Consider the following 24,730-nt stretch of genomic DNA (forward strand, 5'->3'; position numbering starts at 1 on the left):
CTCAGTGGGTTAAGCCTCTGAATTCAGCTTGGGTCCTGATCTCAGGGTCCTGGGATAGAGCCCTGTGTCTGGCTCTCTGCTCAGCAGGGAGCCTGCTTCTTCCTCTCTCTCTGCCTGCCTCTCTGCCTACTTGTGATCTCTGCCTGTCAAATAGATAAATAAAATCTTTAGGGGGAAAAAAAGATCCATGAATAAATCAACTTAACTTTTTCCATGGAGGTTAGGAAAGGCTTCATAAAGGAGAGATATTTACATGTAATATTAGAATATGTGAGTTTTCTCACACAGGAGGGGCAAATCAAATAGAATATAGGAAATAAAGAACCACTGAAAGATGTATAATAAGATTTACTTTCTAGAAACATCACTATAGGACAAGTATGCAATACAGACTAGAGAAATAAAGAAAATGAAAGAATAGAAATCGGAGGAATTGCGTTAATAATTCATGAAAGAGGGGCACCTGGGTAGTTCAGTCATTAAGCATCTGCCTTTGGCTCAGGTCAAGATCCCAGGGTCCTGGGATTGAGCCCTGCATTGGGCTCCCTGTTCAGTGGGAAGCCTGCTTCTCCCTCTCCCACTTGCCCCTGCTTCTGTTCCCTCTCTTGCTCTGTCTCTCTCTGTCAAATAAATAAATAAAGTCTTTTAAAAATAAAATAATTCATGAAAGAGATTAACTCTTGAACTGTAACAGAGGTCATAAAAATGAAGGAAGAATTCATATAATATTACTATAAAACAGAACTTAATCAACCAAATGCAGTGAAAGAAGAAAAAATTTTCCATTAAGTCCCAAATATCTCTGCACATAACTTCCACAGTGATGCATATTAACAAACTTAACAGTGAACACAGAAAAGACGCATGATATGATTCTTTGGCATGCAATTCAATTCATAAAAACTGGAATAATTAGAAGGAGAAGCTTTGAGTTGTACCATATCAGTATATAATCTCTTTTGAATCATATTTTATTTCTATGTTTATAACTATTTCATTTGTTTTCAAACAGAATGATGACTTGACTTTCTACTCTTTAAGTCTGCTTTTACAATTAATTATAAAGCCAACAGATTAACAAATGTGTTTTCTGGAAATTCTATCACATGTTTTTATAACAAAGCTATAAAACAGTTTCACAGACTATCCTCCAGACTCAGACAGAATTAAAGTAGGACATTAACATCCCGAGAAGCCAGCATTTCTGATCACCATCTTTGAAATAAGAAGGGATTTCACTCCAACTGAGTAAACCAATGAAAAGCGTGGTTCAAGTGATCCATTTATTTTCACCATATACCAAATATTCCAACAAAAAGAATCACGTCACTTTGAAATGAGACATTGTTAACTACTCAGCCACGTGATACAAAATAGCAGTTCAAATCTATTTAATATATGACTTCTTTCCAGTTTTTTAAAAACAGATAAAAATCTGAGATAATTTTAATTAAAAGAAATAGTGTGATATGGTACTGAATTCTTTGCCCTATAATAAATATATTCATCACTAAACTAGGAAAGTAAAGTCAAGTCTAGTAAAACCCTATATAAGGGGTTTCCTACTAACACACCAAGGATGCCTTAGCAATATTACTGAAAATCTATATGAACAATAAGCAGGACCAAATCTGATTAATTACTATTGTAAAAATAAATAAAACTATTTTTCAAATATCAGTAGATAGGTTTTGGTAATTATAAAATTATAAATTCGTTTTAAATATCAACTTAGAGATAGAAAGTTATTAAAAAAAAAAAAAAGAACCAAGCATACTTCGAAGCTAAAGAATATAATAACTGAATTGAAAAGTCACTAAAGGGGCTCAACAACAGACTTGATCAACCAGAATAAAGAATATGTAAACCTGAAGACAAGTCATTTGAAATTATCCAGTCAGAAGAGAAAAAAGAAAAAAGGCAAGAGAAAGAGTGAAAAAAGCCAGAGGACTAATGGGAAACCATTAAAGGACTAATACAGGCATTATGGGAGTTGCAGAAAATAAGGCAAAGGAGCAGAAGGCTTATTTGAAGAAATAATAGTGAACACATCCTGGGGTAGGAAACAGATTCATAAAGCATAAAGGACCCAAAAAATAATAATCACATTAAAATCAAGTTGTTGAATTAAAGGACAAAAAGGAATTTGAAAGCAACAAGTGTAAAGTTCATCACATAAAGGGAGCTCCCAGTATCAGCAGATTTTTAACTAAAACTTTGCAGGCCAGAGGGGATAAAATGATATATTAAAAGTGCTGAAAGAATAAAGCTACCAAACAAGAATACTATATTCAGGAAACCTGTTCTTCATCTATTAAGGACAAATAAAAAATTTCCCCAGATAAACAAAAGCTGAGAAAGTTCAACACTGCTTTAAAAGAAACACTAAAGTGAGTACTCCAGTTGTAACAAAAGGATACTAAATATCAACACAGGAGTATAAAGCTGTCAATGGTAAATATATAGACAACTACAAAACACTCTAGGCAAGTACAGAATACTGTAACAGTAGTGATTAATTACTTAATCTGGTACAGAAGCTAAAAGACAAAAGCATACAAAATAAGTATAACTATAAAATGCTAATGGTAGGGCGCCTGGGTGGCTCAGTGGGTTGGGCCGCTGCCTTCAGCTCAGGTCATGATCTCAGGGTCCTGGGATCGAGTCCCGCATCGGGCTCTCTGCTCAGCGGGGGGCCTGCTTCCCTTCCTCTCTCTGTGATCTCTTCCCTTCCTCTCTCCTACTGTGATCTCTCTCTGTCAAATTAATAAATAAAATCTTTAAAAAAAAATGCTAATGGTAAATATGAAAGGATGTAATTTGTGGTATCAATAATGAAGGGAAGAAATAAAGACTAGTTTTACTGGTGACTTAAGTCAGCAGGTTAAAATAGATTATTAAAACTATGTCTTATGTAAGCTCCCATGGTAACTGCAAAGATAACAGAGAAGATTAGAAGATAGAAAGAACACAGCTACAGAAGATACACACATACACACACACGTATACACACACACACACACAAAATGGAACAAAGATCAAAGCATGATACTACAAAAAAAAAAAAAAATCAATGAACACAAAGACGGAAAGAGAAAGGAACAAAAGCCACAAGACAAAGGAAATAATAAACAAAATAAAGATAGTAAGTCCTTTCCTACCAGTAATTACTTTAAATGTAATTGGATAAAACTCTGTAGACAGAAAAAAAAAAAGGCTGAATGGATTAAAAAAAAAGTACAACTATATGTATCTACAAGAGATTCACTTGAGATTCATGGACACACAGAATGATGGAAGGATAGAAAAAAATATTCTAGGGGTGCCTGGGTGGCTCAGTGGGTTAAAGCCTCTGCCTTCAGCTCAGGTCATGATCCCAGGGTCCTGCTTGGCAGGGAGCCTGCTTCCTCCTCTCTCTCTCTGCCTACTTGTGATCTCTGTCAAATAAAATCTTTAAAAGAAAAAAATATTCTATGCAAATGGTAACCAAAGCAGAACATGGTGGCCACACTTACATGGACTAAATAGAGTCTAAGTCAAAAACTTTCACAAGAGAGAAAGGACATAATGTAATGGTAAAAGAGTCAATTCACTAGGAAGATGTAACAATTATATACACATGTACCCAACATCAAAGCACACAATATATGAAGCAAACAATGACAGAGCTGAGGGGAGAAACACACAACAACATGATAATAGTAGGGGATTTCAATAATTGACAAAACTTCCACACAGAAGATCAATAAGCAAAGATAAGACTGGAACAAACTGTACAACAAATGAACCTAACAGACACATACAAAACGTTACACTAAAAAGCAGCAAAACAGAAGCACACATGAAACATTCTCAAGAGTAGATGCCATGTTAAGTTGTAAATCAGTCATAATGAATTTAAGAAGAAGGAAGCAAAAGGAAACTACTATAGATTTTTAGTTTCATTATACTATAGTAGGAAAACATTCTTGATATGATTTCAATCTTCTTAAATCTATTAAGACTTGTTTGAGACCTGGGGCACCTAGGTGGCTCAGTTGGTTAAGCAACCAACACTTGATTTTGGCTCAGCTCATGATCAGGGCCATGAAATCAAGCCCTATTTCAGGGCCCATGCTCAGCAAGGAATCTGCTTGAGATTCTCTCCCTCTTCTACTTCCCCCATGCTCTCTCTCCCAAATAAATAAACAAACCTTTAGGGGTGCCCAGGTGGCTCAGTTGCTTAGTCAGCTGCCTTTTGCTCAGGTCATGATCCTGGAGTCCTGGCACTGAGTCCCACATCAGACTCCCTGCTCAGCACAGAATCTGCTTCTTCCTCTGCCCCTCCTCATGCTCACACACACTCTCTCTCCCAAATAAATAAATAAAAATCTTTAGAATAGAAATAAATCTTTAAAAAAAGAAAAAAAAAAGACTTGTGTGTGATCTAACATGTCATCTATCCTGGAAAATTCTGGAATTAAACAACTTATGCTTAAACAACCAAAAGATCAAAGAAAAAAATCAAAAGAGAAATTAAAAAACATCTGGAGACATATGCAAACAAAAATACAACACACCAAAGAAAAAACTTCAGGGATGTAGGAAAAGCAGGAAAGTTTTTAGCAGTAAATGCCTACATTTATTAAAAAAAAAAAAAAAAAAAAAAAAAAAACAAGAAAGATTTAATAAACAACTTAATATACCTCAAGTAACTTTTAAAAAAGGAAAAAGCTAGGCTCAAAGTTAGAAAAAGGGAGGAAATAATAAAGATTAGAGCAGAAATTAAAAGAGAATAGAAAAAATAATTTTAAAAAATCAGCAAAACTAGAGTTGATATTAGAAAAGATCAAGAAAACTGATAAACTTTTAGCCTAAACTAAGAAAATAAAGAAGACTCAGTAAAAGCAGAAAGGAAGAAGGAGCCATTACAATTGATGTCACAGAAATAATATGAATATAGACTACTAGGCACAATTATATGCCAACAAATGGGATAACCTGGTAGAAATGGGTAAATTCATAGAAACATATCACCTACAAAGACTGAATCTGAAGAAACAGAAAATCTAAATAAATCTATAACTAGTAAAGAGACTGAATCAGTAATGAACTTCCCAAAAAAGAAAAATTCAGTACCAGGTGGTTTCAAAAGAGAATGTTACCAAACATCTGAAGAAAAATTAATATAACTCTTTCTCAAACTAATCCCCAAAATTAGAAAGAACACTTCCAAATTCATTTTATGAAGTCATTATTACCCTGATGTCAAAGCCAAACAGGGACACTAAAAGAACAAGAATAAAAACTATAAGCCAACATTACCCTGATGAACATGAATGCAAAAATCTTCAACAAAATATTAGAAAGCCAAATTCAACAGGACATTAAAAAGATCATACACCATAACCAAATGAAATTTATATATGTGAGGGAAAGATGGTTCAACATATGGAATCCATCAATCAATGTGATACACCATATTAACAAAATGAAGAGAAAACTGTTACAAGATCATCTCAATAGATGCCAAAAAAGCATTCAACAAAATTCAACACCATTTCATGATAAAAATATGCAAACCAGAAATAGAAGAAAATTACCGCAACATAATAAAGGCTATATATGAAATGTCCACAGCTAATATCATACCCAATGGTGAAAACTAAAATCTTTTCCTCTAAAGATCATGAACAATGCAAGAATGCCCATTGTTGCCACTTTTATTCATCAGAATATCTGAAGTCCTCACCAGAGCAATTGGGGAATAAAAAGAAAGAAAAGGCATCCAAATCAGAAAGCAAGAAAGAAAAGGCATCCAAATCAGAAAGCAAGAAATAAAATTATGTTTCAAATATTATATGTAGAAAACCCTAAGATTCCATTTAAAAAAAAAAGTGATGGAAATAACAAGCAAATTTAGCAAAGTTACAAGATACAAAATTAACACCCCAAAACTAGCTATATTTCTCTACATGAACAACAAACAATCTAAAAAGGAAACTAATAAAGCAATCTCATTTACAATACCATCAAAAACAATAATACACAGGAATAAACTTAACCAAGAAAGCAAGATTTGTACAATAAAAGCAAAAAACAATGTTAAAGTACAGAAGAAACAAATGAAAAGACATCACATGTTCATGGATTGAAAGACTTAATACTGTTAAAATATCTATGCCATCCAAAGCAAGCTACAGATTCAGTATGATCCCTATCAAAATCCCAAAGGCATCTTTGCAGACATTTTTGCAGAAAACAGTGTTATAATTTATAAGGAACCACAAAGGATCCTATATAGCCAAAACAATCTCGAGAAAGAAAAATGAAGCTGATGGCCTCATACTTCCTGAAATCAAAACATTTTACAAAGTAATCAAGACAGTACCTACTGGCATAAAGAAAAACATACGGAGCAATGGAACAGAATAGCAAGTCCAGAAATTAATCCAGGCAAATGGGTCAAATAATTTGACAAGAATGCCAAGTCTACACAATGGAGAAAGGATAGTCTTTTTAATAAATGGTGTGGGGGGGAAACTGGGTTTCTACAGGCAAAAGGTTGGACCCTTATTCCATATACAAAACTTGACTTAAAACGGATTAAAGACTCAAACACAAGTTCTGAAACTATAAAACCCATAGAAGAAAATATAAAGCAAAAGCTTCACACATTGGTCCTGGCAATGATTTCATGGATATGATTCCAGAAGCAAAGACAACAAAAGTAAAATAGACAACTGGGACTAGATTAAACTAAAAAGCTTTAGCGCAGCAAAGGAAACAGTCAATGAGATTGTAAAGGAGAAAATATCTGCAAAGCATGTATTTGATAAGGAGTTGATATTCAAAATAAAGAAAAGTAAATAACCTAATTTAAAGATGGGTAATGGCCCTGAATAAGCATTTCTCTAAAGAAGACATACAAATAACCAACAAGTAAATGAGAAGATGCTCAATGTTGCTAATGAACATAAAATAGCAAGTGCTGGCAAGGATGTGGAAAAATTGGAATGCCTATGCATTTTATGTTGGTGGGAATGTTAAAATGGTGCATCCATTATGGAAAAGAATATGGACATTCCCCCCAAAAATAAAAAAGAACCAAATACAATCCAATAGCTCCACATTTGTGTATTTACCCCCCAAAAATTGCAAGTAGGATCTTGAGGTATTTGCAAACCCATGTTCACTGCAGCGTTATTCATAATATCCAAGAGGTGAAAACAAGCTAAATGTCCATGGATGAGTGAATGGATAAAGAAAATGTAGTATATACATACAATGGATTACTATTCAGCATTTAAAAAGAAGAAGAAAATCTTGTAATATGCTACCACATGGATGAAACTTAAGGATATTATGCTTAGGGAAATAAGCCAGACACAGAAGGACAAACACTGTATGATTCCACTTATTATGATATATTTATAGTAGTCAAACTCATCTAAGCAGAAAGTAGAATGCTGGTTGCCAAGGGCTGATAGAAGGGAAAAATGGAGGTTGCCATTTGATGGATACAGTTTTAATTACATAAGATGAAAAAGTTCTAGAGATCTGCTGTACAACAATGTGCATGCATATAGTTAACAATTGTACATTTAAAAATTTGTTAAAAGGATACATATCATATTATGTGCTTTTTTTTTTTTTTAGCACAATTGAAGGAAAAAAGGGAGGAGTGGGAATGAGCATGGGAAAAAAATGAATGGACTAATGAAATCTGGGCAGAAGGAGATACATGTACAAAGGCCCTGAGTGAGCTAATAACCTATTCAAGAACTTGAAACAACACTAAAACAATTTAGGCATGGTGAACAAGGATGAAAGTGGTAACAAATGAAAACCAGAGATGTAGCAGGAGCCTGACCAGCCAGGGACATAGAGACCATGATGAAAGATTTTAATTTCATCCTAAATCAACAGAAAGTTTCTAAATGGCTTTAAGTAAAGGAATAACAATCTGATTAGTGTTTGAGAATGACCAATATTCTAACAGTTTTGCCTTTCTCTGCAATGTACCTCTTCTTCTCCCCCCGCCTTTTTTTTTAAAGTAGGCTCCATGCCCAGCTTGGAGCCCAGTGCAGGGCTTTTTCTCACAATCCTGAGATCAAGACCTGAGCTGAGATCAAGAGTCAGATGCTTTACCTACTAAACCACCCAGGGGCCCCTGTAATATACCTCAAGTAAAATAATTAAATAAAATTAGGCAAGAATCTTCCTTTAAAAAACAAAAGCAAAATTTCAGAAATATCTGGAATTTAGATTTAAGGCAAAATTACATTAATGAGTCATATAATCTTAATCAAATATGAATACAACACAGTTTGTCTATAGTAATCTAAAAGGGGCACCTGGGTGGCTGAATTGGTTAAGCATCTGCCTTAGGTTCAGATCATGATCCCACAGTCCTGGGATCCAGCCCCACATCAGGGTCCTCCTGCCCACCTCTGCTCCTCTGCCTGCCTCTCTGCCTGCTTGTGCTCTCTCTGTCAAATAAATAAATAAAATCCTTAAAAAAGAAAGGAAGCGGGGCACCTGGGTGGCTCAGTGGGTTAAAGCCTCTGCCTTCAGCTCAGGTCATGATCCCAAGGTCCTGGGATCAAGCCCCGCAACGGGCTCTCCGCTCAGCGAGAAGCCTGCTTCCCCTACCCCATCTGCCTGCCTCTCTGCCTACTTGTGATCTGTCAAATAAATAAATAAAATCTTTAAAAAAAAAAGAAGAAGAAGTAGAAGAAAGGAAGGGGGGAAGGACAAGGGAAAAGGAAAGGAAAGGAAAGGAAAGGAAAGGAAAGGAAAGGAAAGGAAAGGAAAGGAAAGGAAAGGAATCGGGTAAAATCTATCCAATAATGGCAGCCATACACTTTAAGTTTCCTTTGAAAGTATAGTATTGAAGCAATTATTCAACTGGAAGTTATTCAACTGGCAGGTAGAAGGAATGATAGAAACATGTCTTATTTCTGATCTCTCATTAACCATAACATAAAAACAGAATAAATTTCAGCTATAAAGTACAACACACAATATATTTAAAAGTTTGATTTGCATCTGCCCTAAAACAGCATCTTATACCAGTCCATGTAAGTGAACAAAAGAATTATTCTCAAACTTGCCTCAGTATCAACACAGTATTTCAAAATGAAGCACAATTATCTGTATGGAAAATATCAGTTTCAATTTGCCTTTTTTCCCTTCTTATTGGCAGTCAACTCAAAAGAAAAGAATATAAACTAAATGTTTACCTAGTGAATTGTTTATTTATGAAGGCTTTATGCTAGGAAAAACCTTACCAACAGTACAGCTGTCTTCAAGTACCACATCAACATTTCTGTCTCTGTACTCAACCCTGAAGTCCAGCATCCGAGGCTGCCGTTCTACAATTTGCCTAGATGGCATTACAGGTCGAAATGCTGAAGAGGAAGAGGGAGCAGGAGCTGAACCTGGGTGACTTGGATCAAATGCAGGTCCTGGTATAGTCTCACCTCCATAGTCACTGAAATATTGACATAAAAAAAAAAGATTATCATCAATCAAATCCTTACAGATTACCACTAAGGACTCATTCCATACTTGGCTTGTGTTGGTTTTCCAATCAAATTTACCTACCTATGCATCAAGGCCTAACTAAAGTTTTACTTCCTCCACAAAATCTTCCCTAGCAACTGAAAGCCACTACTACTCTCCCTCCCATCTTTGTCTTTCTATGTCTATTAGCAGTATCATACATATCATTTAGCATTTAATCAGATTTTTGCCTATATTGTTATGATGTTATTAGAGCATTAATTTCTGTGAATTAAGAAGTGTCTTCTTCATTCACTTTCATTTGCTCACTGAAAGATTTGATTAACTCTACTTTCCACAAAACTCAGAAATTAAGCATTCTTAAATCTCCATTCTATCATACTCCTCAGTCTTAAAAGATTATTTTTTCCCTGCTTTGCATAGAAAGCAGATGCCATCAAGATGAAATTCCCTTACTTTTTTGACAACAAACCACCAACTAACCAGCAACTAACCAGCAACTCTTTTTCTCTTTCTGTAAAACAGGGGCAACATCATTCTATCTAAAACCATCTTCTAATTAGCTTTACATTATGGCATACTTTTCCTTTCCAGTATCTTCAACATCACCTTCTCTTCTAGATTCTTCTCAATGACACTTAAACATGTTGAAATCTTAAAAAATAAAAATACAATCTTTGTTCTGCCCACTTAATAGTTATCTCATTTGTTAAAAAGGGAAAATTAATTATACTTGTAGGGATTAAGTCAGATAAATGCAAGAAAAGCTTAGCACACTGCCTGGTACCTGGTAAGATCTCAAACTCAAACTCTCCAAAGTTTAACTCATTTATGTCTCCCCAAGCATGATCCTCCCTCCATTATTCCTCGTATCAGCTATCCAAGCCAGAAACTGCTGGCCATTATCCTTGATAACTTCTTCTCTCACAACTCCCATATCTAGTCAGTCCTTTCAATTTTACCATCTAAAAATCTTTTAGTTAAGTTATCCACCTTTCCCCTCTGAAGCTGACACACTACCACATGCCACAAGCACCTCTTGCACAGGCAGATACAATAGCCTCCTAACTAATGATTGTTCCCTTGCTCCCTTGCATGTCATTCCTCACCATCACAAAAATGAAATTATAGAAATGTCTTCATGTCATTTTCTTCAATATTCCCCTCTGCTAAAGAGGTGTATAAGTCCCTATATGATCCAAATCCTATCTACCTCCCCAGCCTTAGCTTGTGCTAGGCTATCTCCAATCTCTTTATGTTAACAGCCACAACAGCCTTTCATTTCTTCTGTCTCACCTTGATCCTTCTCATTTCATAGGGGAACACAGATTATTCCTTCTAAGCATGTTCTTTCTTTCCCATCTCATCCCAATATCCATCTTTCTTCTAGCTAATTATATTTAGCCTTCATATCTCAGATTTAATGTTTTTCAACTCAGAGCATGTTTTACTACCTCAGACTGGCTCTAATTCCTCAACACTACCAATTATAATTGATATTAATCATTTGACATTTAAGACCCCCCCCAGAGAATAGAAGTTCCAGAAGGGCAAAGTTCACATTTGTTCATTTAATGGCTGTATCCTCTGCCTGGAGCTCAAGATTTTACAGAGAAAATGCTTAAATATTTAACAAACCAGTGAGTAAAGGAATAATTATTAAAGAATTTGATTTTTTTTTCTCACTTAGTTTATCATATATAGTCACTTCTTTTTCCCCTCACAGGGAGAAGTAAAGAAGAAAAGAACATAAAGAATGCTTCCATTGAAACGTCATTATTGCACGTTATGTTCCACCACCACCAAAACTACAAGCTCAGTTCTAAAACATCTTTTTTCTTACTCTAAATTTAAGGGAAAAAACAACAGATTGGAAATCTGCACAGGAACAACAAAAACAAGAACGACCAAAAACCCACAAGTAAGTACTAGTCTTATGAAAACTCAGAAGAAAATATTTACATTTACTTCACACTTTTGCTCTGATTAGTGTTTACCAAATTTAGATTACAAAATTGATTTTGTGCATTGTGCTTGTCTTTTAAACAATAGGACAGGATAGGATAGGATACAAATGATTAGTACATGGCACTTAATAGTTAGAACCAAGTATTGTTTCCCAAAACTTTTGATTCTGATAAATATTTGCATATGTGCGTTTTGGATTCCAAATATTTCTCATTGTAGGTAATAATGATGAGAGTTCAGATACTCTAGTAATCACTGATCCAAAGGCAAAAATCTACACTTTCTCCCAGTTGTTAGATTCAAGAAAAGTAATCTTAGAAGTAAGACATAGAAAAGAAAATATCCAAAGCAGGAAAGAATATCACTGTTGGAATCCACTGTTGAAGTACCTATGAAGAGAATCTGTACAATGATATTTCATATCTCTAATTTTGTCACAACTTCTAGGAATCTCGGAAAAATAGCTAACATTAACAGGCTGGTCCCTGACTTACTGTTTTCTTAATTTCTCAAAATTCATCCTTCTATTGTCTATTCTAGCATTCTGCAAAATTTTATTTGTCCTTTGGTGTATGTTTCCCCAATAGATTCTGTAAATAGGGGATACTAGATAGAGATCATTTGTTAGGAAGAGAGAACGAAAGCCTTCCTTCTTCCTTATTTGCATATATTTCTATCAGTATCATCCTATAGCTTTTAGTCTCCTGGCTTTTCTCAGCATTCATATAACCAGATTTCTGACAACCCCTCAGACACCAATAGCAGCTAGATAGTGTGCATTCCACAGCTACCTGATCCTAACTCGGGTCTAACAGGCTCCTCAGAGCTTGAAAGTTCTGTTAATCCCTTGACCAAGACCTGAGAGTGGTAACTTCCTGAAGCAGTTACTGTATATAGGTTACTTCAGTTTTACTTTATTGCTCTTTTAGTTCTCCACACCTGTGTAACCAATTCTACATTAAACTTGAAATACCCGATATTTATTTATTTATTTATTGGTAATGGAGGTGTCCCAGAAATGGGATTCAGTTACTGGTTTGATTGTGTCCTTGACCTTCAATATACTGATGAGCTCCATGGCAGTGGAAAATGGGATACTAGTGAGCATGCACTGGCATAATGATTAAATTATCACTTATGATTAAATTATCACTTATAGTTCATTATGATCATATACCTATTAAAACAAGTGCCTAAAGGGACAAATGATTATTTGACTTGGCCATTATGGTGGCAATAATGACAAAATAAAGACTTTGAGCTGGCTGCTTCTGACTCTAATGGAAAGCTTAAACAGAAGAAAATGACACACTTAGGGCTATTAACGTTCAGTTCAAGCCATGACAAGAAAGCTAAAGCTTTTGAAGTAGCACTTTATTATTTCCCATCCTCCGGGTATGATCCTACTGAGAATCACACACAAAATTTAATTTTGCAGCTTAAATAACTACAGTGGAAGCTGAGTACATGTACTTTCTAAGTTTCTTTTGTGAATATTACAACACTGTTTTAGAAAGAGTGGGACCCTAAAATGTGGAATAGGGATACCCGAGTAGATTCAGAAGAAGGTTACAAACTTGAACTCAGAGTCTCTCCCAGCCTTTTTTGTAAAGACAAACAACTCCCCCTCTCATGACTGAGGTTAGTCTCCTCTTGCTTGAAAACTGGCAATGCTCTTACTTGAGACTGCTGCCTTTGAAAAGGGATGCCTATTGTCAAAACCTACCCCCACCATTCCTTACTACGTCTAAAATTAGATCTAGGCATGCTCCAAGAGAATAAGTACAATGTCTTAACTGAGAGAAGGCTTATATCCAAAATTATAAGATTTGGATACATCAAAAAACTAGGGAATAGGTAAGGAAATCAATTTGAAGTGAATTTGACCAAAAGAGTTTGGATAGGGCCAAATATAACATGTTTGCTTAAGCAGCTGTAAGTCCTCTAATAATATGCTTGTTGACTGAATGAAACTTAAGTCCCAAAGGAGTCTAAATTTAATGAGGATGAAATGCCCAAACTTTCCTGGCAAAATGTAGAAGAAATCCTGATGCTTAGAAAAATAAGAATGCTCAAGTGGATTTCCATGTACAATCTAAACATACATACATCCTCCTACTACATCATCCATGAGGTCCCAGAGGACACTGCACTAAAGCATTAAGAAATACAGTAGTAAGGGAAAGTCTGCATTCTTGAAAAACTGTAGTGGCTGTCTTCCATAGGTTGAGGAGATGACACAGAGTAAGTTTCCTTAATGAGTATGAGATCCCAAAGTGCTCAGTTCAAATGGCAGAATTTAGTAAGAAAAAGGTGGGAGCAATTATGTTAATGGACAGCATAGACAAGACGTGGCAATCAGAAGATTTCAACCTTCAGAGATCTTTAGAGGTGTTTAACTGAACGGGATTATTATGATTATTATTCCCCCACCCCCAACCCTGAGAGAGCATGCACAAGCGTGGTGGGGGAGAAAGAGAGAATCCTAAACAGGCTCCATGCCCAGCCCCAAGAGGGCTCAATCTCATAATCCTGAGAGATCACAATTTGAGCCTAAAATCAAAAGTAGGACACTTAACCAATCGAGTCACCCAGGCGCCCCAGAACACGATTATTTCTAAGGAAGCAAATTAAAAGTCAACTGACTAAAATACTACTTGATCTAAAAACATCAGAAATCCTAGATCTGATAGCCTAAAACCTAATGTCTGTAACTGCAGCAGAGACTCATACTCACTCCCAGTTTCCAAACACAAATTGTTTCACAGACATAAAGTCCCTGATTCCCACAAGCACAATGCAACAGAGCCACATGTATGTATCAGAAATTTTCCTCTAAGACTTCTCCTAATGGGCCTGTAGCCATTTATTAGGGTGTTTGTGTAATGATAAAAGGAAAATATCTAAATTTTTATGGGATTACTACATGCTAACTCTAAACTGATACTAATTCCTGGGGATATAAAAATGGAAGATAATGGTGGTAAAGGAAGTTTGGGCTGAAATCCACTCATACCATGTTGAAACAATCTGTGAACCGACCCTGCAACAACTTCTCCGGATTCTGAATGCATAATTGAAAGAGACATACTCAGTAACTCGCAGACATCCCATATTTGCTTCCTAATCCATGGAGTTAGGGTTACTATGTAGGAAAGATTGATTTGTAGCAAGAAGCAACTGATCTTGCATATACTTTTTTACTCTATATTAATTTGCAATCACCAAGATAAGCATTTTACTTTTTACCCAGCAGGGTAAACAAAATACCTTCACTGTCCTTTTCAGAAGATTATGTCAACTCTCCTCTAGCATTATCAATCTAGCCTGGAGAGATCTTGATCACCCAGACATTCCACAGAAAAAAACATTACATTGATAACAATGTGAACAAATCCTGAAGAGAAAAGTAGCAAGTATTTGAATGCTTTGTTAAGACACATTTATGATAGAGATTAGAAGATACATGCCTCAAAAATGCAGGGGAGAACCTGCCAGCATGGTGAGGTTTCTGGGGTCTAATGATTACAAGCAAGTCAAGGTAAAAGGCCAGCTGCTGTATCTTATACTTCCCATCAATAATAAGAGATAACCAAGTTAAATGAGGAAGAAAAGATTTGGACTGGGAAAGGAAAAAAAATAGCTGTATAATATACATGCTCATACCAACCAAAAAAACCAAATTGCTGAAGCATTACAGCCCCCAAAGTTATCCCAGAAAGACAGTAGTGAAAGAAAAGCCTTCTAGTGGGGAGCACTTGGGATTGTACCACAGGTTGACATTTTTTAGAAAGAGTGATTACCTGAGGTACAAATCTATACTCAACCAAGGACAATGGATAATAGGTTGGCCAGCTGATCGGGACTTGGAATGAATAAAAGAAAAATTAGGTGGCAAGGAAATCTGGGGTAAAGATATGAAAACAGAACTTTCAGAATGACACTAAACGTGAATATATGTTTCTGAGGGGAATACTGCCTACTACCCACTGGCGGGGGTGGGGGGATGGGGAATGGCTCCCAGTGTGCGTAAGATGACATTGTTCTGTTGATGTAAGTCAGCTTTTCTCCCTTAATACCCTAGGGTTGTTCCATGCATTACTAGATAATGAGGCCATGCCAAGAGGAGTGGAGATTAGACATAGGTACAACATCAATTTCCCCTTACCAAGTATAACCCTGACTAGGGAAATTGTCTGAAAACTGCAAACAAGAGAAACTAACTGAGCCAATATGGCATCATTCCTTTGAGATCTGGTAATGGATCATTTCTATCATGGAGGAGGAAGCAATATGTTCTCCCTTTAAAAAGACACTGTTCTGGATGTGGACTTGATTGACTTCCCTGACAGCAATACTTTTACCACCATTCATATTTTTTTTTAAAAGATTTTATCCATTCATTTGACAGACAGAGATCACAAGTAGGCAGAGAAGCAGGCAGAGAGAGGAAGGGAAGCAGGTTCCCCGCCAAGCAGAGAGCCCAACGTGAGGCTCGATCCCAGGACCCTGGGATCATGACCCGAGCCGAAGGCAGAGGCTTAACCCACTGAGCCACCCAGGTGCCCCAACCACCCTTCATATTTTGAGGGAATACCTTATTGATCTAAGGCTTCCCCACACAACACTAATTCTAACCAAGGAACTCATTTCACAGCAAAAGTAGTGCTGGTATCATTCATATATGCTATTACCCAGAAGTATCTAGCTTGTCAGAACAGTGAAATGTCCTGCTGAAGACAGTTGGGAGACAACATACTCAAAACTTGGGTCTCCACCTTAAAACACGTAGTATATGCTTTGTATCAGTGACTAAAACACAGTGATATTTCTCATATTGCCAGAAAATATGGGTGTAAGAATTGAGTGTTAGTAGTGGTTTCTTTTATTACACCTAATAACAGAATTTTTGCTTCCTGCTACTTTGGGTTCTGGTGGTTCAAAGATCACAGTTCCAAAGAATGTAGTATTTCCACAATACTTGCACAGAACTACAACCTGAGAGTGCCACTTGGCCATTTTGTACTCTTCATATTACTGAATCAACTAGCAAAATAAGGGGGTATGAAGTGAGGTGGGAGGTCCTGATTACCAAGAAAAAACTGGGGTGCTGCTATACAATGGACTATTTTCTGGGGCATGTCCAATAATATGAGTTAGTAGAAAACTATAACCAATTTTAAAAAGACAGGTCCACTGAGGATTTTAAAAATAAATGTTTGAGATGACCCACCAAGTAAAGAACCTTGACTATCTGAGGTGCTAGCAGAGGGAATATAAAGAGTGGAAGAAGAAACTGGTAAATATTAATCAAGGCCTTATAACCAGTAATAGTAACAAAAATGCAGCAGCACACAAGTATGTGCACAGATACACACAAAATTTTGTTAGAGTTTTGCACACTGATTTTTTTTTTCATTTTAAGATTTTATTTATTTATTTGGCAGAAAGAGAGATCACAAGTAGGCAGAGAGGCAGGCAGAGAGAGGGGAGAACAGGCTCCCAGCTAAGCAGAGAGCCCAATGCGGGCCTCCAACTCAGGACCTGAGATGACCTGAGCCACCCAGGCGCCCTACACATTGATCTTATCTACACCAGTGACTTAGCAGTGACCATGCTGTAACAATGACACCCACTTTGTTTTAGCATCAGCCACTGGTGTTAGCTTCTAGCTTCTTTCAATACTTCAAAACTAGCCTCTGCATCTTGCAGAGGTACCATGATCAGCTGAGCAGGACTTCTTTCTCTTATGTCTATGGTCAAATTGCTAGGGCCGTTCCTCAGGGCTTCCAAGTCCTGTTAACTTCTATTTCTTCAATCACTTTCCTTTTTCCCTCTAATATTATGAGTGACTTTGTGCCCTTTATTTTTTATTTTTTTTAAAGACCTTATTTATTTATTTGACAAAGAGGCACACAGCGAGAGAAGGAACACAGCAGGGGGAGTAGGAGAGAGAGAAGCAGGCTTCCTGCTGAGCAGGGAGCCAGATCTGGGACTTAATCCCAGGACCCTGGAATCATGACCTGAGCCAAAAGCAGGTGCTTAATGACAGAGCCATCCAGGCACCCCAACTTTGTGCCCTTTAGTGGTTAGCAGGGGGCTCTCCCAGACAGACCAGTCCTAGAGCAGACTTCCTGGAATACTCTGGACCCAGTCCACACAGTTCTGGCTGTGCCCACCCTACTCAGAGGATGCTGCAGCTGTTAAATCTGCTCTTGCCCTACACTCCTTTCCTCAAGCCTAGCAGGACCACCCCACCCACAAGTGGGCCTGCTGGTCCAGCTGTTTCCTGATATCATTATCTGAATTATCTTAGTATTTGCATTTTGTACTTTCAACCTGCTCCACATTTCTGGAACTGATTCCCCGTATGAAATTCCCTGTGTTTGAAACACCCTAGTGTGCTTTTTTTTTCTTTACCAAACCCTAACTCTAGGAGATAGTACATTTCTAATCACAGCAGGCTATCTGATGTGTTGTCAGCCCAAGAGAATTTTTTTTTAAGTTCTCATTTGAGAATTTTCGTATTGGCTATTAATTACTCTATTTCAAGATCAATAAAAAATAATGAGGGTGCCTGGGTGGCTCAGTCGTTAAGCGTCTGCCTTCGGCTCAGGTCATGATCCCAGGGTCCTGGGATTGAGCCCCTGCATCAGGCTCCCTGCTTAGCGGTAAGCCTGCTTCTCCCTCTCCCACACTCCCTGCTTGTGTTCCCTTTGTCACTGTGTCTCTCTCTGTCAAATAAATGAATAAAATCTTTAAAAATAAAAATAAAAATAATTTAAAATGATGAATTTGCATTAGAGTTTTTCACTAGCAATATTAAAAGAGAGACAGAGAGAAAGGGGGGGGAGAGATGATCCTATCAATTCTGACTAATGTTCAACGGTATCCATAGAATACAAAGACATCCAAAATTGCTGATTCAAAAAAAAGTATTTTTAAGACTTTTCATCTATTAAGACACCATTCTATAATCTGATATACTCACTCTTCTAGTTAATCAATAATTTAAAAAAAAAAAAAGACACTGATTGGTGAGGGGAATGCTATGAAGAAATCAATTTTAGATCTAAATCTCAACTAAAGGAGTGTTTTTATCCTTACTCAACCTCACTCTATAAATCACACACATCCTTGGAAGGCAATGAACAAAGCAAAGTAAGCAGAACTTTGTACATGTTTATTTCAATTTTTAAAAATCCATCCCAAGGTAAAATTTCTAGGTACAAAAACAACAAAACAAAAACATGCATGTGTTTTAAAGATAAATTTGTCTTTAGAAAAAAATCAGATTTTTAAATGAGCACCAGAGAAGACAATAAATAGAAACTAATTGGCTAAAATGGATATTTTCTATATCAAAAACCTCAGCATTATATATTCTGAAAATGTTAACCATGAATAATTAGAAAAATGCCTAGTCTTCTCAAGGTTTCCTCAATGAATTAAACAACAGACAAAGAAACATACAGAATATGTGTCTGAGTCAAAAAATTGTGAGTTGACAAATACTACCCACTTAGTCAATGAGGAAAATTACACTACTGATTCATAACATTTTTAGAAAATATAGCCTATGCTGTCTACTAACACAAGTAATTCATTAGCACTTCCTTCTAATAATAACTATCTCCAAAAATAATGTTTAAAAAGGCTCTGGACAACATGCTAATAAATAAAATATTACACCAAGATGTAGTAAATAAACATGCACACATTTGATGTTTCATGACTGAATGGCTTACATTTATGACAGCATAAGTCACACAGTTTATAAATATGTTGTATTAGCAGTATATTGTCTAGTGAAATAAGCCTTGGAGGATGAGGCAGAAGACTTGCTTATATCCTGACTCCATCAACATCATGCTGTATCATCTGGGCCAAGTCACTTCATGCCTTATTCTACCTGTAAAGTGAGGGATAATAATATCTGCCTTTACTTGCTTACAACTAAAATAGTAACTGTAAAAACAAAGCTATGGGAGAAAGATCTTATACATATATTAAATTCCAACTTTTTTGCCCAAATGAAAAAAATCTTAAAAAAAAAAAAAAAAAAAAAAAAGACATGGCATGGTGAGTTTGCTGACCTAGAATAGGGCAGAGTTGTATCAAAAAATGCATGGCTTTTAAAATGAGACAAACCAGACTTCACCACCTACTACATTTGTGAACTTGGGCAAATCTATGTAAACTCTCTAACCTTCCGTTTCCTCACTATGAAATATGAATCTCTTAAAGTTATAATAAGTATTAAATAATGAAAAATAAATCAATTACCTAGCACAGTGCCTTAAGCACTTTTTAAAATGTTAGTTTCTTTACTTTGAACTTTATGGGTACATTAAAAACCATATTCCCACTTTTGAATTCACACAAAAAAATGTGATTTCAAGAACAGCTATAAAGCACAGGGACTGGGTTCTTCTCCCTCCAAAAATAATTCATATTTAAAAAAATCTTTTTGGTAGCTTTTTCCTCTGTTGAAGTATGAACTGACAAATTAAGAGTCAGCTGTATTCACAGACTACACAATAGAAGTCAAACATACAAAACAAAAACCAGTTTAACTACTTACATATACCATTCCTATCTTCCACTTTCAGTGGTAAGCCAATGAGAAAGCAACAAAGAACCCTCTTTCATTTTCCTCTGGTTAGGAGATATACAAGAGGAATTTTTAGTTATGTCAATTCCACAGTAATTTCAAAGCTAAAGAACAAAGTTAGAAAGGGAGAGAGTTGAAGACTATTGCTAGATAAAACTGATTTTCTTCTGTGCATATATGATTCATTCTTTTAAATAAGCAAACAAAACCACTTTCTAATGAATGTTAAACTCCAAATTTTATAGTATTAGAAATCAATTTAGTGCTGAATCTCTACTTTTAAATATTAAGCAAAAAGTATCATCAGTGACAGGAGAGATGGGATAAGGAAATTTCTACAGTTCACCCAGAGCAAAACATTGTTAATTTTAAGATATATCCAATATGTACTCAGAACCCAGAGCTGAATCCACAAGGGTTTAATAAGCAAAAATTTTGGCACAGAAGGTGGAATAAAATTTGCTCAAGAATAAAACTGGTGGGGCGCCTGGGTGGCTCAGTGGGTTAAAGCCTCTGCCTTTGGCTCAGGTCATGATCTCAGGGTCCTGGGATCAAACCCCACATCGGACTCTCTGCTCAGCAGGGAGCCTGCTTCCTCCTCTCTCTCTCTGCCTGCCTTTCTGCCTACTTGTGATCTCTGTCAAATAAATGAATAAAATCTTTAAAAAATAAATAAATAAAACTGGAACCATATTTAGAAGTCTAAAACTTTCTAAACCAAGGGAAAATAAAATGACCATAAAGGAAGTTCCTATAATCAGCTGGTTTGCTTTCTAGATAAGGGTTTCAGTAAAACTGAATGCTTTTGAACAACAACAACAAAAAAAATTGGTACAGACTCTGGAAATCGGCCACATTTACTCTGGATGAAATTCTTTCTGACGGTTTTTTAAAAATGGTGGGGAACAGGTCTATTAATTACTAAGGGTAGTACAAGCACCAAACAGAATTTGCTTCCTTTCTAAATATACACAGTTTCCTATAAAGTATAGCACATTTTGCAGCTCATGGTGTATTTTCTGATGGTTTTGCAACAGCACTCTTCTTCTTCTCCAAAACAATCTCATTACTAGTCTGCTGTTTCTGTTTGCCTCATCTGCACTTAGCAGATCATGCTTCAGTGATTTAGAAATCCTAGCCACCGAAATTCAAGCCAAAGTTTGAATTGACACAAGAGGGAGGGAAATCAAGTAATTAAACTATACTTGGAAGGGAGAATGGTTTTACCTCCTATGACTCTATTGCGTCCTCTTTTAATCCAAACCAGTCTCTAATTTTAAGGGAAGAAAACTTATGAAAAATTATTTCTAATCTAAGGAATGATTTTGTATCTTATAGTTCTCTTGGCATCATCTTCCAATTTTACCCTCTGGCAATGACACAAAACCATTCAGACCATTCCACATGTTAACAATGCATTCTTCAAGTGAAATAGTTCAGTGCTTTGGGAAGTTTCATAAATTAAGGACTTATTCAAATTGTTGCAAATTAACATGAACTTAATTTAGAAACCAAAAGTGAAGAGAAAAAGACTGTAGCAAGGTTGGAGAGAACGCCTGGATAGGTAGATAATAACCATGCTCTAGAATACTGAGATTCAGTTCCTTCCATTTTATGAATTAGAAGATCCCTTGAAAAGCTTTTCTATAAATAAAATAAAACCACCATTAAAATAGTACCACTCATTCTGAAATAACATTATAGAGTTAAAAGTTGGAAACTTTAGGAAACTGATATAATAAAATTGTCTGAAAGAACAGTAACTATATTAATGAGCTTCTACACCAAAGATCAAAAGCTCTATCAAAAAGTTAAACAAAAAAATTAACAACTGTCTCTTTTTTGCTTGGCTAAATTCTCATCCTACTATTAAGCAACTTATAACATACCTTTGTAGAATGCCATTTTCCTGGGGTATTACACCATTGATAGCTGCCTGCAAACAAAAAACAAAGAAAGCCATTTAAAAAAAAAAAAAAAACCAAAAACAACAGAAAAATGCTCAGGTACACGTGGGGTGGAGAACACTGTACAGGAAAACAAGTATACTTTGAAAAATAAAATTTAGGAGCACCAGGGTGGCTCAGAGGGTTAAGTGTCTGCCTTCAGCTCAGGTGATGATCCCAGGAGTCCCTCATCTGGCTCCCGGCTCAGCAGGAAGCCTGCTTCTTCCTCTCCTTCTACTGCTCCCCCTGCTCATGCATTCTTGTTCTGTCAAATATATATAATCTTTAAAAATAAAATAAAATTTAAACAAAACACTAAATGATTTCTTAATAATACAAAATATTCTCTAAAAAATTTCTCTACTTACTATGATAACACCGTATTTTGGGAAACTAAAAAAAAGCAAAGCAAAACAAAACAAAACAAAAAACATGCATTTGGCATATAATATCCCCAAATCTTGAGTCATAAAAAGCTTACTTCCACAGTCTTTATTCAAGCAAAACACCCACAAAAACCAATTTTTTGTTTTGTTTTGTTTTTTTAAGATTACTTATTTATTTATTTGACACAGAGAGAGAGAACACAAGTAGGCAGAGAGGCAGGGGGAAGCAGGCTCCCCGCTGAGCAGAGACTCTAACCCAGGATCCTGAGATCATGACCTGTGCCGAAGGCAGAGGCTTAACCCACTGAGCCACCCAGGTGCCCCAACAAAAACCAATGTTTAAGAATGCCAGAACAAGTAAAATAAGTACCTTAAAGTTTTTTTAACTTATTTTCTTCTTCAGATTGAGAGGAGTAAGATACAAAATCACAAATGAAAAAAATGGACTCAAGAAATAAAATCAGTCTTTTATGTTATAATTATTCTTACTAAAGAACATTTAGAAGGAAAAAACACAAAGGCAAAAATTCTCTGATAAACAAAATACCATGACTGTACCAGGTTACAAAGGAAACAGGAATATCACTTGGTAAGTTTCCTCATATAAAACATTCCTGAAGTCGGTCTCTAAGCTAGCTAGTCTCCAGTTACTTGGAACATAGCATAGTACTGACATGATATGGGCATTTTGGCAGGCTACTGAGCAAGCACGCTGTGACATCCTGGATTGCAGGCAGTTCACTGCAGGGTAACAAACATTCCCTGGAGGAAAAACCTTGGCGTTTCCAACTTTGCCTCTGCGTCATAACAACTTCCCTTCCCTTGCCCATCTAAGTCCACATCAAAATGAAATAGGGAAAAAAAGGGTGGGGGGGAATAACGCTTCAGTGTTTTATCAGCTGCCTAGAAATCAATTCCCAAAAGGAGTTTGTGTATTTTGGAAACATTAACTTAAATTATTTGTCAGAAGTGGGTCAAGTTTACAATGTTATTCTGTTGAATGGAAATAAAGTAGAATGTAAGATGCTTGCTATGAATTTTGAGAGCTGTAATGCTCCACTGGCAAAATACAGATTAATACAGACAGTGGATTCTATAGACCCCTGACAACCTGGAGGCTCATAAATCCTGAGTCAAGCAAATACTAAAATGAGTTTTCAAAGCCACAAATTCAATGGAAGCATCTCTGCCTACTTCCAGGTCAATTATCTCTTCTTTTGACAGCAATGGCTCCACACAGAAATATTTCCTTTGCTAAAAAACAGAAAACAGTGAAAGAATTTTCTATGGTGTTGGAAAAGAAACAAAATGCCAGAGTTTGGAAAGATTTTGTTCAAATTTTCACTCGGGAACTCAAGGTATAATGGAAAGAATACTAAGGATTTACAAAGTCCAAAATTTGAACCTAGAAAACTTACAAATTTTATGACCTTAATACATTCTACACTCACTGAACCCCTTTTGAGTCTCAGTTTCCTCATCTGTATAATGAGGTAATACTATTTCCTTAGCCAAAATGGGCCTATCTTTGTGTTCTCAAAAGCATCAAATTCAATTTTTCTTAGGTCTTTTGAAGATAGTATGTTTGTTTGAAATGACTTTTCCCCATTTCTTGTCTGGCTAAATCTTAATCATAACTGAAGTTTGTTAGATACACTTTTTCAAAAAATTCTTCTTAACCCCCCATCTATATAGGCTTACTCTCACATAGAACAGTGTGCTTTTCCTAACAATTACTTATTTGATGAATACTTGTTTTATATCTGTAGGCTATGTGACAGACAAGATAATAGTAATTTTGTTCATTACTTTATCCCAGTTGCCTAGCGCAGCACAAGCATTAAATGACACCCAATACTTATTTGTTAAATTAATGAGCTGGAGGAGTACCAAAAAACAAAAACAGGGATGCCCGTTTGACTGAGTCAGTTGAGCAACTTACTCTTGATTTCAGCTCATATCGTGATCTAGGGTCCTGGAATCAGGCCCCAGGTTGGGCTCTGTGCTCAGCAGAGTCTGCTTGAGGATTCTCTTTCCCATCTCCCTCTGCCCCTTCCCACACACACTCTCTCTCTAAAGTAAAAATAAATAAATCTTCAAAAAACAAATACAAAAAAAAAAGCCACATAGTCAACACCTGACCAAGGCTCAGAAAGCTTCTTAGATGAAATCATGTCTCAATTAAGACTGTAGGATAAATGGGGGTGCCTGCGTGGCTCAGTCAACTGAGCAACCGACTCTCAGTTTTGGCTCAGGTCATGATCTCAGGGTTGTGGAGTCAAGCTCCATGAAGGACTCCATGCTCAGCA

The 24,730-nt window shown here is 36.2% G+C and overlaps 1 protein-coding gene across 1 annotated transcript in view; it reads right to left on the reverse strand.

The window, feature by feature from the left end:
* The window catches only part of FAF1 (Fas associated factor 1), a 492,920-nt gene that overhangs the window by 336,335 nt on the left and 131,855 nt on the right, over positions 1-24,730 (reverse strand). The window contains exons 3-4 of the mRNA XM_059136657.1: positions 21,979-22,025; positions 9,273-9,475 (exon numbers count right to left, since the gene is read on the reverse strand). Coding sequence (XP_058992640.1) covers positions 9,273-9,475; positions 21,979-22,025 — 250 coding nt within the window. The remainder of the gene's footprint in view (positions 1-9,272; positions 9,476-21,978; positions 22,026-24,730) is intronic.

This window comes from Mustela lutreola, chromosome 10 (assembly GCF_030435805.1).
Source record: "Mustela lutreola isolate mMusLut2 chromosome 10, mMusLut2.pri, whole genome shotgun sequence".
Taxonomy (NCBI): Eukaryota; Metazoa; Chordata; class Mammalia; order Carnivora; family Mustelidae; genus Mustela; species Mustela lutreola.